At 47.0% G+C, this 18,520-nt stretch overlaps 1 protein-coding gene across 1 annotated transcript in view; it reads right to left on the bottom strand.

Moving 5' to 3' along the window:
- Positions 1 to 18,520, bottom strand: part of SNTB1 (syntrophin beta 1) — a 250,907-nt gene that overhangs the window by 121,541 nt on the left and 110,846 nt on the right. The window contains exon 2 of the mRNA XM_070803124.1: positions 17,544 to 17,760. Within this exon, the coding sequence (XP_070659225.1) occupies positions 17,544 to 17,760 (217 nt within the window). The remainder of the gene's footprint in view (positions 1 to 17,543; positions 17,761 to 18,520) is intronic.

Here is an 18,520-nt window from a genome sequence, read left to right on the forward strand (position 1 = left end):
CTTCACGGGATGGAGGCTACGACCTGGCTTATTCAGACTCACTGGACTCTCTTTATAAAGTAGACTGCTTAAAAAATGCATCCATCTTTCCAGATTCCCTTGCAGCTAGGGTTCCAGAGACACAAGGTTATCTCAGATATAGCATTTATCTATTCCCATAAGATTTGGAAGAGAAGGACGTACTTCTGATGTTCTAACTGCCACTGCTGGCAAGCCAGGCTGGCAACACAGAAAGGAAGAGGCAAAGGCAACTGGCTTGCAGCGGCAGGGTCTGATCGCCAGTTTTCTGTGTGTTGGGAGGCAGGTGCAAAGTTCCGCACCCCGACCTCAGTTTCCTGATTCCTGATCACGACTCTGGTGCTACATAACTTCAACAGTTTCAGGGGCAACCTCCTGGTCCCCCACTTTCCTGATTATACCAGTCCTATGGAGTTCCGAGGGTCAGTAAGGGGGACCCAATCGAATGTCTTCCCATTGTTTTTGTAAACAGTGAATTCCTTATATTAAATCCTTCTCTGTTTAAGTTACCTTGACTGAAGGAAATGGCAACCCACTCCAGGATTCTTGCCTGGAGAGTCCCATGGACAGAGGAGCCTGGAGGGCTACTGTCCATGCGGTCACAAAGAGATGGACACGACCAAGCGACTTAGCACACAGCACACAGACTGGCTTCTGTTTCTTCACTGTGATGTGACTGACAACATTTGCTAAATACTGTTACATACACAAGCTCTTCTAACAACTTTCTAAGAACTCTTCATTGCTGAAATGAGTAAACATGTACTTTCAGGAAATTTATGTTTTAGCTAAAATAACTCCAAGCATAAATTTGTTTGAAGTCTCACATTTTAGCTTTGCAATTCAAGTGAATGAACTCTATAATAAATTCTACTCTCCCAAAATTAAGAGTACGATTCATGTTCCTAGAAGGTACACACTTTCATTCACTTGTCTTAAATATTCCCTGCTGAAACCTACTTTGTCTAAGAGGCTATGCATATCTCATTTTGAGAGGCATTTAATCTGTGTAACGATTCTGAAAAGTAGGTTTCATTATGCCCATTTTATAGGTGGATAATTGGGGCTTAGAGAGGTAACATAAGGTGTCCAAGATCTAAGAGCCAGAGTGTAAACCCAGTGCTTCTGTTGTCAAAGGCACAGGCTCTTTCCACTGAAACACAGAGACTTCCAGGAAGCAGTGGCTCACTGGTTCCTAGCTGCTCTGAGCGCTGGTTTGTGATGGAGGTTTGGTCAGTTCATTCAGCTCAACACTGGTGTACACTGGTCAGTGCTTCCCTCCTCCACAGACGTCAAGAGCTCTAAGAATCTGCCTCAAAACGGTGCATTTCCTGTCTTATAAAGAATTCAAAAAGAAAAGATGGACGGAACATAAGAAAAACACCTGCAGATCCAGAAAAAAATGACTGAGATGCACGTTCTCTACTGCTGGTCGCCATGAGCAGCACTGTTATGATTCTGGGCACGGACATGATGACAGATTTGTGAAGCATGGAAACCTGATGCAAACTGAAGCCAACAGGACCCTGAGATTACCGCTGGATCCACAGCAACATTTCGGCTTGAATGCCTACTCTGGCACACACATGTGCTCTATTTATCACTCTCCTTCTCTACATATCTGACAGCGAGCTAGAGGATTCTTCCATCAAGACTTATTGGAAAATGTTTATAAAAATGCAAGTGGCCTTGGTAGGAGTCTACCCCTTCTTAGTGATTCAAGTCCTGATTCCTTCCTGGAGAAATTAATCTAAAGATACTATTTGCAATTTGACCTACTTCTTCAAACTGTCGGCTACTATGGATGTGGTATTAGACAGGAGTGTATAAAATCAGGAGGGTTTTCATCTGCTAAACAGCTATTTTACACTTTCCAATATAATAAATATTTCACCCAGGGCTTTCCTAGCACTTAATAAAACTACCTAACAAATTCTTAACATATCTTCATGACGCTGAAAGAATCTCTTGATAATCTTTTTAGGGGTGGTTATCTTTGGATAAGAAAAAAGGAAATGGGAAGAGGTTGAGTAACTACTCTGTGCCAGGCAGTTAGGCACACAGATGGCAACGTGCTCCAGCGCTCTTGCCTGGAGAGCTCCATGGACAGAGGAGCCCAGTGGGCTGCAGTTCACAGGGTCACGAGGAGTCGGACACAACTGAGCGACTAACACTTGAACTTTAAAGTTGCTTCATTCATAAAACAGCACAAACATGGGGACACTGTCACCCTCATTTTATATGTTGAAAAAAAATTAAAGAAGCTAGTAAATTGACCAAAATCACGCAGAGAGGAAGCAGAAATGCTAGCAGTGAAACTCAGGTTGGCTTGGCCAAAGTCAATTGTCTTTTCAAGACAACACAATGCATCCACCAAAAAAAAAAAAAAAAAAAAAAAATATATATATATATATATATATACATATATATATATATATATTACCAGAGAGCTTGAGAAAAACAGCTCCAAGAATCCTAAGCTCTGGGCCTAGTGTTTCGTTTCCAGGTAACATGAGGGAATATTTTCCACTTGCCTGAAGATTTAATAACACAGGAAACGAAAACAAATTGCACTACTTGGCCTTCGCTGTGTGTTTCATAACAGAAGCGGAGGAGACGGTTTTATTCTAGGAAAAAAAGCACGCTGAATTCCAAGTCAAAGAGTGTCCATAAAGGGTAAATGATGAGGCCTTTTTGACGAGAGCAAATGAACATTATAAAGATTCCCACTGACCAAAGGCTGCTGCTCACATGCACTGCCCCCCCTGCTCTGTCTGCCGCCTTTTCAGGGCAGATTCCACCCTCAAGAGCAGCCTGGCAGAGGGACAGCAGGGCTCACCTGCCCCTCCAGCCCCGGCTCTGTCAAGCGGAAGAGGCCAGCCCTGCGGACGCCCGGACTCTCTGAGGAGACGACAGTCATCATCAAGGCCGCTTCCCAAGTTCGCTGCCCTGTCTGCTCCCTGTGTCTCTGCCCTTCCGGCAGCTTCCAGCCTGAATAAAATCAACTATCTTTTCCTCTGAACCTCTCAATTGTCATCTCTTTATCCAGGTCACATCACCGTGGTGAAAAGAAATCTCAACCAAACCTCTGAATTGTGCTAGTCACCCAGTTGTGTCCGACTCTTGGCAACCCCATGGACCGCCGCCCGCCAGGCTCCTCTGTCCTTAGAATTCCAGGCAAGAATACCAGAGCGGATAGCCATTCCCTTCTCCAGGTCTCCTGACTTGCAGGCAGTCTTTGCTGTCTGAGCCACCAAGGAAGGCCCTGAGACAGGGCATAACTCCACTGATGAGGAGGAATGGACAAATATCAGTTAGGGCCTATCCAAGATGATTCTATCCAACAAGGTCAGGAAACAGAGTACTGATGTCAAGCACACTGTTCCCATGACTAGTTATTACTTGTCACATACACATCAGACCGATGTTCAAAAGGCAGAGTGTAAACACACTTCTGTGATTTTTTGTTTCTGTATTTGCCTCCAGATTCATTCTCTCCCTTCTTTGTCCTGCTCTGTGTTTCAAGATGTCAAACTCTAACTATCACTCAGGCTCCCTAGCCTTGGCTTCTAATTGCATGCAGCCTACCAGAAGCATCGTCTGATGATTCGAGGGCAGGAGAAGAGAAAGGTTGGGGATGCTGCCCTACCCACCCCTCCCTGGGCCACCGCGTTTCTCCAGGACGTTGATCCTCAGCAGTTCCCTCTGCTCCTCAGTCCCAGGAGATGGGACCAACTTCCCACTGTTCCTAAGCCCTGGGTCCTTTTTCATCCATCATGGGTTCCTTGAACCCAGTCCACTCTTCAAGAAATGGTCCTTTCTTGGACTCTCATACTTGGACTCTCAAACAAGGCAGTGTCTCCAAAGACCTACACTTGTTCTTTGCCTCTGCCTTCCCCCAACCCTGCACCAAAACACACCTGTCTGCAATGCCGTGGCAGGAATCGGGGAACCAGCATGTGTCACCGCGTCCATGTCCATAGTGAGCTCTGGACGCCTTCTTCCACCTCATGCCTCCGGGCCCGCTTGATCGTGACCTCCTGCAGATTCTCTCTCTTAAAATCTCTCAACTTCATCTAGCTTCTCTTCAGTGCCTCTGTCCTACTCTAGTAGCTGCCTGGATTATTTCTTGTCTCCATTTCCGCAAGAGCCCCTCCTGGCTCCCTGGCCTCCAGCCCTGGCCCTGCTCCATCCACACTTCACTGTGCGGCCTGTCTCTGTTACGTTGTTCCATAGCTCCAGACCCTCCAGGATAAAGTCCAACCATAAATTGGCTTACCCCGATTGTGCTGGCCTTTCCAGACTCTTGACATGGTTTTCCCATCAACAGCTCCAGAAAGGACTGACTTGTCCCAGTTCTGCCACAGAACTAACTCTTTTCTTGCCTTGGTGCCTAGACTCGTACTATTTCCTTTGCCAAGAATCCCTTCTCTGCCTCTCTACCCCAACCATTGGCCTAACTAACTTCTGATTCATAAGTCGCGTCTCCGCACAGACATCACCCTCTCTGACAGTCATTCCCCGTTGCTCCCGCCTACCCCGTCCAAAACCTGGACTCTGGATTAGGCAGCTGTCCTGAGAGGCAGCTCCCACAGCCCTCTTCGTCTCCCCAGTGTCTTTCCGTGGAATTGCTCAGTGTCCTTGTCCCTGTTCCCCGGCTGATGGTGAGCTGTGTTGGGGAAGAACTCTATCTATTACTGCTGTAGCTTCAGTATCTAGCAAAGAAGAACCAAAACCTACTCATTTAAAAGTTGAAATTAAGAAAAGGAAACAGAGACTTCCCTGGTGGCCCAGTGGCTAAGACACCGTGCAGTGCAGGGGGCCTGGGTTCAACCCCTGGTGAGAGAACTAGATTCAAATGCTACAGTGAAGAGTTTGCACTCCACAACTTAAAAATAAACAAAAACAAAAACCAATCTCACATGCTCCCATGAAGACTGAAGATCCTGTGGGCCACAGCTAAGACCTGGCACAGTCAAATAAATAAATAAATTTTTAAAAAATAAAAATGGAAAGAAACCTCAGCCAGGTACTAAAGGACTGGCAATGTCAAATCCCATTCGAGCCTTGTTTAGAAACAGAGGGGTGTCTGCTGACAGACAGGCCCCGTATGCCCACGTGGGTGTTTTTCTGAATGTGCCTGCAGCCCTCTGTGCCCCAAGCCCATCCTCTACTAAGGAAAGTACAATTCCATGTGTGCGTTGAAGGGAGGAAGGCAGGGACTGCTCCTGAACCTTCCCCTCTCTCCCTGTCCCCACACCCTGGTAGGAGATGCCTGCTTGAACCGAGAATGCCTGCATGAGACCATTGGGGTTATTTTCAGAGGCTTCATTATCTCAGCTGGAAAATCCTGGGGCAGCTTTTTGCAAACCAAATAGAGTTCAATTAATATATCAAGAACAAAGGATCAAGACCTAAATATTGAGAGTCAACATCAGCAGAAATCTCTCAGTACCCAGATGGTCAAGTTCAATGTCTCAAAGTGCTCTTAGGAAAGGGGAAACTGAGATTTTCCCGGAACAGTGTTTAGAGGAACAGGAATGGATTCAGATGAACTCACTTTACTGTGTATTGATGAAATCACAGAATCATACCCAGAGAGCCCTCTCCTCAACTCTTTCTCAAGGCTAACTAAAGATAGTTAAATTCCCTTCTGTAACTTGCTTACCGTTACCAGGGAAGCCTTACTAATTCATCTCCCACTGATTAACAATGTATGATAATTAGGATGAATACAGTACTGAAGTGTATCTATGAAGGAAACTGATTTTCTTAAAAATAACAAGACTATGAAAATGTTTAAGCTCATTAAAGTGAGCCTTTAGTGTCTGTTGTATGCAAAGATGCAAGTTATGCAAGTGTTCTTATTAGGGAAAAAACAGCAGCTTGGCCACCCATGATCATATCTTCTCCCTTAAAAGATCTCAGTAAAAAGATCACAAAATACATACAAAACCCACAAGAAAATAAGACAGGCAAGAGTTCAATATGTGTTTGAAATACAGACAGCAGTGGAGCCAGGTAACTGACACGGAGTAGAGAAAGAGGCAAGGAATTTAATGATACAACTTAGAGGGCTGAAGACAGGATTTCAGTGACATGTGAGCCCCGACTCTGCAAACATGCAGGGCTCGGAACCTCCAGGGAGAGGGCCGGGGTTGGCGCAGGGCTAGAAACAAGTGCTCTGCACGAGTTCTGCAAGCTGAGTGGTGGGACGCTCAGAGGACTCGAGGAGAGACCGGACGGTTCTCCCTTAAAGTAACTCACACTTCCAAACGCCAACATGTGCAGGATCGGAAGGGGTCTCAGAACCGCGGACTCACCAAGCAACAACTGTACCTGAATTCTCACCAATGATTAAGCCCCACCCCAGACGCACATAGGTTTCAACAGGCTTCTTAGTCTCTCTGTGTAAAAAGAGCTGAGAGCAACGATCACCAGACATTTGAGGAGAACCTCCAGCAAGAAAGATGAAATCGGAACAGACAGAACAAGGTAACTGGAGAAGCAAAGATGCAAAGAAACTAAATGAACTGATACTCTACAAGAAGAGAAAATTTGGCACCCGCAAAACAAGAACAAAATTCTCTTAATAAAAGGAACATTCAAAGAACAAAAAGAGCTAAAATACAATAGCTGAAATGTAAACAGGACACGTTCGTGAGAAAGGTCAAAAAATAAAGTAAAAAACACGATAAAGAGAAAGAAATAGACTTAGAAAATCAATCCAGGAGGCCCAATACTCTTCCAACAGCAGAAGCAGAGAGAGAGCAAAGGAAACAGGAGAATTTTATCCAGTAAATAATAAAAGAAAATTTCCCAGATCCCAGACATGAGTCTCTGGATTAGTTTACAAAGGGGCTGCAGATTAATGATAAAACATATTGCTTTTTTTAATAAAATAAATCCTTTAGATTTACTTGATTTTTAAACTATCTGCCTTTATTATTTTGTTAATATTTAAAGTTTCATTTAAAATTACTTTAAAAAGGGAGTGTCTTACAAATTTTCTTAGGCCTGTCATGAATGCTAAGAGGCATACCGCCTGACTTCGTCTCACTGCGTACCCTTAAAAACCACGTAACTGGGCCTCCCTGGGGGCTCAGTGGCAAAGAATCCACCTGCCAATGCAGGAGACATGGGTTCAATCCCCGATCCGGGAAGATCCCACAGGCTGCAGAGTGACTAAGCCCGAGTGCCACAGCTACTGAGCCTGTGTACAGGGGTGGATCTACTGAAACCACGCACCCTGGAGTCCACACAAGGCTGCAGTGAGAGACGCCACCGCGACGAGAAGCCCATGCACTGCACCTAAAGAGCAGACCTCGCAGCAGCGAAGACCCAGCCAATAACAGACAAATAAAATTACATAAAAAACTCCCTGGAGGCTCAGACAGTAAATAATCCCCTGCAATGCGGAGACCTGGGTTCGATTCCTGGGTTGGGAATATCCTCTGGAGGAGGGTATGGTAACCCACTCTGGTATTCTGGCCTGGAGAATCCCATGGACAGAAGAGCCTGGTGTGCTATAGTCCATGAGTCGCAAAGAGTCGGACATGGCTGAGCGACTAAGCACACACATATGTAACTGATTAGGACTTCCTATGTCAGATTTCTGACTAATTCAGCCCAACCTCCCTGAACGCCCCCTTCCCAACCATCTTTTGCTGAAACAGAGTTTATATTCAATTCTCTATATTTCCCAAATGCAGGATGTGAGCACAGTCAAACAAACACCAAGGCCATCTCTTGTTTTATGCACATTTTCCCTACAGTAACAAAATATTTCACTGGACTTGTCTAAATAAGAAACAAGACCAGAGGCTTCCCTGGTGGTCCAGGTGGTTAAGAATCCGCCTCCCAATGCAGGGGATGTGGGTTCAACCCCTGGTCGGGAACTAAGACCCCACGTGCTGCGGGGCGCCTCAGCCCTCCTGCCTCAGACACGGGGCCCGTCACTGCAGACCACACGCTACGTAGCCCGAGAAGCCTGCACACTCAAGGAAGACCCAGCGCAGCCAAAAGGGAGCAGGAAACAAGAGCAGACAGAAGGGAGATCAACGGACAGGCACAGGCAGACAATAAGCGTGGCCCAGCTGGCACTCTAGGTGGTGGGGGAGCCCAGGCAGGTGAAAGCGGTGGGCCGTCCAGAGGCTGGCACTCGTTTGTTGGGCTTCAGTTTTCCACATGACAGTAAAGCTTAACTTATTTTTTTAAACAGGATGAAAACTAGAACACTGGCTTCTGTTCATGACACACACGACTGACCACACACTTCCGTAGTCCTGCGAGGAGGCGTCCAGCTCCAGCACAAAGCTGGTCAGTGCCAACGCGGAGACCCTCTGCAGTGAACACCTGGACACGTGGGGTACAGGGTGATGGGACAAGCTGGCTTGCTTAGGTTCTAATGTAATGCTAAGCTGGCAAGAAAGACAAGGCAACTCCTAGGTATTAAAAGAAAGGGTAGGAGAGCCTTGAAAACTAAGGGATGAGCATTCAAGCTGACCATGCGCACCCCTGGAACCAGGCTGTGGGTGGGGTGGTGGCCGGGAATGCTGGGTGGGCAGAAGTCTTTCTAGATACACAGATGACAGCTAAGATTTGGTGAACCCAGGAGATAGGAAACTGGAACTGACCTTTCTGCAGAGAGCCATTCGTTTCAACAGGCTAAAACCCTCTGTGAAAGGATGTCTTACAAATAACTTCTGCTCAGCAGCTTGGTGAGATGACCCAGAAACTCCTCTCTGCTGGAAAGAACCCCCACACTCCCACCCACCCCTCCCGCACCCAGGAATGAGGATATTTTGGTTGAAAGCTACGTTTATGCCATGGTTACGCTGCCCGGATATCTACATTAAGTCATCTAATCATCACAGCAATCTTATGTGGTTAGTATTTTAAAATAAAGCACATCTTATAGATAAGGAACCTGGGAACCAGAGAGATTAGATACTTTGCCTAAAGTTGAAGGGAATAAGCGACAGAATTGGGATTCAAACCCATATTTTCTAACTTCGACACCACAGTTTTATTCATTGATAATGGTTTTAATCTGGGCCTCTGTTTCAGATGCTTAAACTGTGTCCACTTACGACAGCACCCTTATAAATTGATTTTACATTTTCTCTTTGTTTCCAAAATGTTAACATCAATCATGATCTGCTGGTGCTATTTTCAGTTATGAGGCCACCAGGATGTGTCCAACCAAGAGTGAGGAAAACAGAAGCAAGAAAATACATGCTTTGTGAGCCTTCTTCCAGGAGAAACATTGTTCACAAACAAGGAGTCACTGTGGAGTGAAGATGGCTATACTACCTCACGAATCAATACTCTGGATGTACTACTGTGTACTCTGGCAGGGAACTTTTCAATAGTATTCTTTTCTGAAGAAAGTATTTACTTTAATCAATGTATTTATCGGCTGTGAAGAGTCTCAGCTGTGGCACGTGGGACCTTTCACCTTGGTGTGGCATGTAAACCCACAGCTGTGGCGTGTGGGAATCTGCGTCCCCAGCCAGGGATTAGACCTGGGCCCCGTGCATTGGGAGTTGAGAGTCTCGGTCACTGGACCACCAGGCAAGTCCCAATCGTCTTCTAAGTTTAAAGAATACAGTTGAGAATCTTACCTAAGCTCTGAGGATGGAGAGGGACAAGGAAACAATGTGGAAAAAGGAGAAAATAAGGCTAAACCAGTAAAAATGATGACTCTTCCGTTGCAGGGGAGCGGCTGAAAGATCATCTGTTTATAAATGTGTAATTGAAGTATTTGGAATCATTTAAAACTCTGAACAAGGAGATAGGGGAGCAGCTTCAGGGCGCCAGGACTGGAAAATGATTTAATTACATCAGAAAAACTCAGTCCGCTGTTCTGATCCCATCAGAAATAAGCCCAGGTGAATCTAAGACGGCAAGGGTGAGCCGCCTGGGGAACCCGGCCCGTCTACACACAGACCCAGAAGACGGCAGTCCCAGTGGAGCAGAGACTGGTATAACAGCCACCCTGGAGGAGGAAAGGGCAGCCCAGTCCAGTGCTCTTGCCTGGAGAATCCATGGACGAGAAGCCTGGTGGGCTACAGTCCATGGGGGCGCAGAGAGAGCAACTGACACTTGGCAAAGACCTCTGGATCTGGGAAGGCACGGCTTCCAGCTTCCTCACCTGAAATACATTTCTTAAGGTCGATTGGCATATCTTGTCTTGATAACCTTGGTGACAGTTGAATTTCTCACAGAGCTGGCCTATGCAGAAAGAATGCGTTGCTTAGGTTGCCTCGAAACTCTGCAGTGTTTTTGTCACTTGGAGTTCTGGTGTTCGGCTTATTATTTACACTGGTCTTCCAATACGGCCTGCCCCTAATGGGGACGTGACGATCCTCCTATACGAGTGTTTCCATCTGCTTGACAATCATACTGCCTTACAAGTGAATCCTGACTTGTTTGGTTAACATGTACCCACCCCTTGACATTGGAGATGGATGTACTGTGTCTCTAATGAGGTTTCTGATTCTCTCTGGCTGAAGTCTAGGATGTTGAAGCTGAACTCCAATACTTTGGCCACCTGATGCAAAGAGCTGACTCATTTGAAAAGACCCTGATGCTGGGAAAGATTGAAGGCGGGAGGAGAAGGGGATGACAGAGGATGAGATGGCTGGATGGCATCACCGACACAATGGACATGGGTTTGGGTGGACTCCGGGAGTTGGTGATGGACAGGGAGGCCTGGCGTGCTGCGGTTCATGGGGTCGCAAAGAGTCAGACACGACTGAGCGACTGAACTGAAGTCTGGGTGCTGAATTGCGGTGACATCATTGAGAGAACTTTGAAGGAACGAATCCGTGCACACTATAGGATTTATCAGACCATACCCTCTGAACCATGGCGTGCTGAGTGGAGCTCTTCCATTTGGGCCACAGTAATGTTTCTGTGAATTTTTCACTTGTATGCAGTAAACAGAGATGTACACTGATTTTCACAAAAAGCGTGTGCTGTGGGCTTCCCTGGCAGTCCAGCGGTTCAGAATCGACCTTGCAATGCGGCTCGATCCCTGGTGTGTGCTGTGGGCTTCCCTGGCAGTCCAGCGGTTCAGAATCGACCTTGCAATGCGGCTCGATCCCTGGTGTGTGCTGTGGGCTTCCCTGGCAGTCCAGCGGTTCAGAATCGACCTTGCAATGCGGCTTGATCCCTGGTCCAGGAAGATCTCCCACATACAACTAAGCCCATGAGCAGTTACTGAAGGCCATACACCAAGAGCCCACGCCCCACGAGAGAGACACTGCAGTGAGGAGCCCACGCCCACAGGAAAGAAGAGCCCCCACCCACCGCAACTAGAGAAACCCCGCATGCAGCCAGGAAGAGCCACCACAGACACACAAAGAAATCTTTAAACAGAAACACTGGTGCCCTGCTCCACAAATTAACCGTGAAGATCTACTGTAGGGTCTGTTACTGTTAGCACTATACAGAGTCACAGCAAAGTTCTGTACCCCACCCTCCCTATTGGTTCGTCTGCTTTTAACCCAGAAATGGGCTTGGGTAATTAACTCTGTTGATTTAAGTTTGCTGAGCCTGGCAGGATAGAATGGTGTTTTTCCTCTTATTCCCAAGACTATTTAGAGAAAGATTTTTTAAAAAGAACTTTCTGAAAAGTTAAGAATACTCCAAATGGGCAGATAAATATGCCATTTATCAGTTATTAACATATCATATATTTTTGAATGCCTTCTTGGATCAAGCAATGTTCTAGAAAGCTGAGATTTTTTGGCAGTGTGCAGGTCTTTAGCTTTTTTTTAAGAAATAATTTCAAATTTACAGAAAACATGGAAAATGAGCAATGGCGCCAAGAATAGATGAGTACTCAGGTGCACCTTCTCTTAATATTTCCCTCCACGTCCTCTATCACTTGCTGCTTATCTCTCTTCATAACAATTTTTAGAAAGTTGGGATATTAAAAGCACGGGGCATCCCAGACCTCAAGGGTCTTCTGGCTTTAGGAACTGGGTTATCATGTTAGAAACAACAATCCTAAGTCATTATAAAGGATGCTGTCATGAACGGATCTCCACACAAGGCATGCGTGCTGAGGCCGAAGGGTGCTCGGAAGCCGTCAGGGAGGCGAGCGCAGGCCAGGCACGGGTGTTTAAGGGCTCCTGGCCGCAAACGACGGGAGCAGCAGAGCCGGACAGTTAGGAGAGGCGCAGAATCACAGTGCTGAGGAGCTTCAATTCTAGTGAAGGCGACAGGAAGCCGTTTTGACCACACGGACAGATTCTGCATGCTTCACACTCCCTTGGCTGGCTGTGAGTAGGGCAGATGTCGGGGATGTCAGAGGGCAAACTAGAAACTCGGAAAGTAGTCAAAGTGTTAGTTGCGAGTGTGTCCAACTCTTTCGTGACCCCGTGGACTGTAGCCCGCCAGGCTCCTCTGTCCATGGGCTTCTCCAGGCAGGAATACTGGAGAGGGTAATCATCCCCTCCTCCAGAGGCCTTCCCGACCCAGGGATTGAAACCGGGTCTCTTGCCCTGCAGGCAGATTCCTTACCATCCGAGCCCCCAGGGAAGCATCCAGTAAAAATCTGCCCAAATAGTGCAGACTAGTGGAGCCAACTCTTGGCACCAGGGACGGGTTTCATGGGAGACAATTCTCCACGGGCTAGGGGTGGCGGCAGGATGGTTCCAGGACGAGTAAGCGTGTTACATTTGCTCTGCCCATTGTTTCCAACCTGACACTGCCATGGATCCTCAGACCCTCAGCCCAGAGGCTGGAGATCGTGGTCTCCAGGATGCGGGACAGTCTGGGCCTGGACGAGGGCAGTGGCCATGAAGGCAAAGAGGGGACCATGAAACACAAGAGACATTTAAGAGGTGGAATTCAAAGAGAAAAACTACTGCAGTCCTTGACAAGCAGCGCTGGCAGCGACACATTCTTGTGGATTCAGTGCCTGCTGGGCGACCTTCTCCACGGAGAGAGCAGCAATGCTACCTGCCGTTCGAGGCTGCTTTGATTTGAGAAATTGAACATTAGAGCTTTTAATGCAAACGCTAAGTAGCTGTGTGGCACCAGCCGAGGGGATTAGCCCCGAGAAGCGAGGTTTTGGCAGCCAGGAGACCGTTAATTCCTGGTCCTGGTGCTTACAGGTCAGGTGGGCTGCCCCGGCAGGTGCTGAAAGCTGGAAGCAACGGGGTACCTTGATTAAGAAATTGAGCTTGGTGTCAGCCGGGCCTGGGTCTGAATCCCAGATTTCCTGTTGGCTTCAGTTCTTGCTTCTGAACTAAATTTCACTGTCTATGAAATAGAGGTTGGCCTCCCAGGGGACTCAGTGGTAAAGAATCTGCCTGCCAATGCAGGAGCCGAGGGTTTGACCCCTGGGTCGGGAAGGTCCCCTGGAGAAGAAAATGGCAACCCACTCCAGGATTCTTGCCTGGAGAATCCCATGGAGCCTGGCAGGCTACAGTCCATGGGGTCGCAGAGAGTCGGACACGACTGAGTGCGCACAGGCATCTAAAACAGAGATTAGAGCACCTGCGACCTAAGGGAATTTGGATCAAATGAGATACTTAAATTCACACATAAGTGATGGAGCTAAGATTCCACCATAGAGTTAGCTGATACAAGTCAACACCCTCTCTTTTCCCTTCTTTCCCTTTTATATTTAATATACGCATTATTTTCATTACTTTTTAAACAGCTACACTTCCAGTTTCTATTTCCCTGTTAACCCAAGAGCTGTTTATCTCAGAGAGAGCTTTTTAAAAATCCATGAAGAAAGGCTTTCTGGGCTTTGGTTTTGTTACTGACTTTCTAGTTTCATTCTACAATCATTAGGGGATGTTGTCTGCATTATTTCTGCTCTATGGAATTTACAGAATTTTTGGTGACTTAATCTGTGGTTAATTTGGGGAATGTTCTATGTGGCTTTGAAAAGAAAACTGTACTCTTTATTATCAGGGTACAAAGACTGTGATGTACCCAGACCTTCCTTAATTCTGCACGTGGGGGCTTTTGTACGTGTTTATCTTCTGCCCAACTGCCCTGTCTTGGGTTGAGAGCAGTATGTTGAACTTCACATTAGTGTCTTCTGTTTCTTCTTGCATTTTATGCAGATTTTGCTGTAGAGGTTGCTGCTCTATTACTTGATGTGCGTTCATAACTGCTGAAAAATCTGTTCCTTGTGAACTCTGACCTTAAGCATAAATCAGTCCTTCTGTGTCCTGTTTTGCGCTTTTGCAGTCTGCACTTTACCGTGTCATATATCAAGAGAGACTGATGATCTTTTTGTTTTCATTGTTAGTTTTCATTTGCCGTGTATAATCTGCCCAGCCCTATACCATATTTCTTTAAAAAATTTTTTTTGACTGTGCCACACAGCATGTGTGATCTTAGTTCCCAGACCAGGGATTGAACCTGCATTTCATGCATTGGAAGCTCAAAGCCTTAACCACTGAATCACCAAGAAAGTCTTGCAAAGTCCGTATTTTTGAATGGTATAATATACTCTGCCTAGCATGTGACTGGAGTTTCATAAAGTATTTATTGCTTTCTTCTTTTCTTCTCTTATTTAACCAGGGTCACCTAGTTTTTTTTTTTTTAGTTTTACCGAGGTATAATTGAAAAAATTATAAGACATGTAAAGTTTACATCGTGGTGACATGATATATGGATTTACTGTGAAAGGTTAATTTACTGTCAGCAGTTTTGGATCTCTTTGGACCAAAATCCCCTCCTGGACCCTCTGGCTTAGCTGGATTCTCGTCTGCAGTCACGCCCTGCTGGTTCTCACACTCCAGAGGACAGACGTTCCCTCACCTTGTAGGAGGCCCTACATATACTTACCAGAGATCAAGTTGAAGAGCACCAACATAAAAGTTTAAAAAATGGGAACTATATTCAATATCTTGGGATAAGCTAGAATGGAAACGAATACTAAAGAGAATGTATATATGTATAATATAACTGAATAACTTTACTATATAGTAGAAATTAACACAACATTGTAAATAAACTATCAGTTCAGTTCAGTTCAGTTGCTCAGTCGTGTCCGACTCTGTGCGACCCCATAGACGGCAGCCCACCAGGCTCCCCCGTCCCTGGGGTTCTCCAGGCAAGAACACTGGAGTGGGTTGCCATTTCCTTCTCCAATGCATCAAAGTGAAAAGTGAAAGTGAAGTCGATCAATAGTGTCCGAATCTTCGTGACGCCATGGACAGCAGCCCACCAGGCTCCTCCGCCCATGTGATGCTACAGGCAAGCGTACTGGAGTGGGGTGCCATTGCCTTAATAAACTGTTTGAACTAAAGCCTGATGTCTCTCCAAAGATTCTTTAAAAGGTAATTAAACGCTTGGGAGAAATGTGATAGCATGTAAGTCCACAGTTGAAAGGAACCCTAGACATTGTCTCAAACCCTCTCCCCAGTGCATTAACCACTTCTACGATAGCCCAAGTTTTCTAGTCTCTGTATTTTTCTGGTAATGGTAAGCTAACACTGTCACCCATTCTATGGGAACAAGATGAAAGCCCAGTTGTATCACATACTAGTTATGAAGACAGGGACTTATATGAGCCCTGAGCCTCAGTTATCTTTATCTGTGGAATGGGGATGATGACTGAGATGCAGAGGTCTAAGCATGGTTACAAATTCAAGGACTAGGTGGAAACTGAACACCCCGGCAGGTCAGGTGATGCACTGAATCCCTTAAGTGTAAGGCATTAGGACTGATGAGAAGAGCTCCTTCTCTTTTGGAAGGAGAAGTCTTTTCTGGGCTGCTACAGATTAGAGCCCTGCCTGCAGCAATGTAGGCCTAAGGATACCATTAGATCTTCTAATTTTACTAGAAAAGCAGAAATCTGGCTTTTTAACGTGAAATTTCCCAACTAGTCAATGTGGCAACTAATTCACAGATCTCTCTGCAACCCTAGATAGGCCATTAAAAACAATGCAAAACTGTGTGCTGGGCACACCCGAAGGCGGGCGCTTTGCAGTGTCCGGGCTAAAGTGATTAGCATGCTGCCCGGCACAAGACCGGCAGCGGGTAAGTTATGAATTCATCAGACCTGAAATCTCAGACCTCAGACTCCTGGGAGAAGGGACTTGTTCTGACTGGGTGGGTAAAAAAGTCAGGGAGGAGGAAAGTCAGTGCGAAGGACGCCCGCTGCGGCCCGGGAGGCAGCAGGAAGGGAGCAGGCGTGCGGACCGGGCAGGCGGGGCCCCCTCGGAACGGCCCTCCCCGCCTCCTCTCTTCTGCGGGGACCGGGCTGTCTCATACAAAGGCCCATCTCTGACCCCTGACCGAGGAGACGGCAGCTGGCTGGGGTCAGAAGGGCCGGCAGCTTCCTCAGCCTAAGTTCACAGGGAAGAGAACCAGAAAGCACCGAGCTGGGAGCCAAGGAGGCAACTTTCTCCTTGTTTCTATTTCCTTTGGGTTTTCCCCACCAGCAGCCCTGAACCTAGCCAAGTACTTCCTCCTCGGGAGGGTCACAGCTGTCCCACATATGTTATAAATAAGGGCCAGGAGAGCTGTCTATTTTTAGCATCTAAATGTGGATGCAAAGGTCACCAAGATTCCCCCTTCGCTGGCTCCATTTCCCTCTTTCCTTTCTACACGTCTTTTCTTTTCATTCCAGATGTACATTTTCTGTGCAGAGGAGATGAAGACTTTGGGGGGGAAGAGAGACCCCAAATATTCGCTCATCTTGCCAGGACTCCTTCTGATTGCCATGGATTGGTTTATGTATCTAGCCTGTGACAAAGAAGTCACGTACAGACGTTGGGAAACGGCATCCTAGACTTGGATCCAAACCACTCTGTTTCCTCTCTTGAGAATAAAGAGAGCTTCAGAGCAGAAAACAGCACTGAAGATCCTCTCCCTGAACGTTCCGAGGGCACAGATGAGGGCCCCAGGGAGGCGACATGCTTATTACTGTGCATGCGTGCTCACTCCCTTCAGTCGTGTCTGACTCTCTGCGACCTCGTGGCCTGTAGCCCACCAAACTACATGTCCATGGAGTTCTCCAGGCAAGAATACTGGAGTGGGTTGCCATTCCCTCCTTCAGGGGATCTTCCTCACCCAGGGACTGAACAGTCCTGCAGCTCCTGCATGGTAGGCGGACTCTTTACCACTGAGCCACTAGGGAAGCCCACGCTTATTACCACCCGACATCAATAATACATAGTATTACAGCCTATATTCATGGAAGGCTCCTCTGGGCTAAGTACTTCATGTGGATTTCCTCATTTACTCTTCATAACTCAGGGAAGTATGGATTTCAATTATTTCCATTTTACAGAAGCCAAAACTGAGGCTCAGAGCTTGAGAAACTGGCCCAGCGTCCGGCAGAGGCAGACCCAGCGAAGAGACAAAAGATCCTGACGCCATCGATTCAACAATTTCCGGAACGAGAGCTTAACACACAGATTCCTCGCGAGGATAAAGGAAGAAGGAAAAAGGAGGAGGGAGGAAGAGAGGAGGCGGGCGCACGTGACACACACTGCTCGCGGTCCTCGGGCCAGCTGGAGGGGCCAGCCCACTCGTACCTGCTCTCGGGGTCGGCCAGTGCCAGGCTGCGGGTGACGAAGCACATCCTGAGCGGGATGCTCCTCCGGTCTCGGTGGAAGGACGGCGGCTGCGACGCCAGCGGGTCCGGGGCGCCGGCCCCGAGCCGCGGGGACTCGGGCGGCGGGGTCTCCCAGCCGATCTCGGACACGGGCGAGCCCTTGGTCACGTAGGGGGTGGCCTCGCGCATGTACTTCACTGCAAGCAGAGAGGGGACAGTGAGCCTCGGTCAGCGCTGAGGGGCCCGGCGGGCTGCGGCTTTCGGAGAGCGCACTAGCCCAGCTCTGCACAGGACCCTAACCCCGATAATAGTTGTCTGTCCCATAAATTAGGTGCCAACGTGGTTTTTACAATCTGCCATTAAGATGACCTGAACTTGAGAATGACTCTCAGGTTTTTTCGATTATGACAATGTCTATCTTTTCTGATTATAAGGTGCATTCTGGGAAAGAGGCTGGAAAACTAATGAACAGAGACTGAGAAAGCATATCTTAGTTAAAAGAAACACAATTATTCAGTATAGATGTAGGGTATCTGGTACCCACCTTGACCATCCACATTACCATTATTCTGTTGGGAAGCAAGGACAATCTTTTCAAAAAACAGTGCTGAGAACATGTATGTAAAGAAATACACAGAAAAACACTTACTCCGTAATGGTAGAAATCTATGATGGCAAAAATATTACTTGTAAGAGCTGAAAAATAGAACAGAAGAACTGTACAAAAAAGATCTTCACGACCCAGATAATCACGATGGTGTGATCACTCATCTAGAGCCAGACATCCTGGAATGTGAAGTCAACTGGGCCTTAGAAAGCATCACTACGAACAAAGCTAGTGGAGGCGATGGCATTACAGCTGAGCTATTTCAAATCCTGAAAGATGATGCTGTGAAAGTGCTGCACTCAATATGCCAGCAAATTTGGAAAACTCAGCAGTGGCCACAGGACTGGAAA

The sequence above is a fragment of the Bos indicus genome, chromosome 14 (genome assembly GCF_029378745.1).
Source record: "Bos indicus isolate NIAB-ARS_2022 breed Sahiwal x Tharparkar chromosome 14, NIAB-ARS_B.indTharparkar_mat_pri_1.0, whole genome shotgun sequence".
NCBI classification, from domain to species: Eukaryota; Metazoa; Chordata; class Mammalia; order Artiodactyla; family Bovidae; genus Bos; species Bos indicus.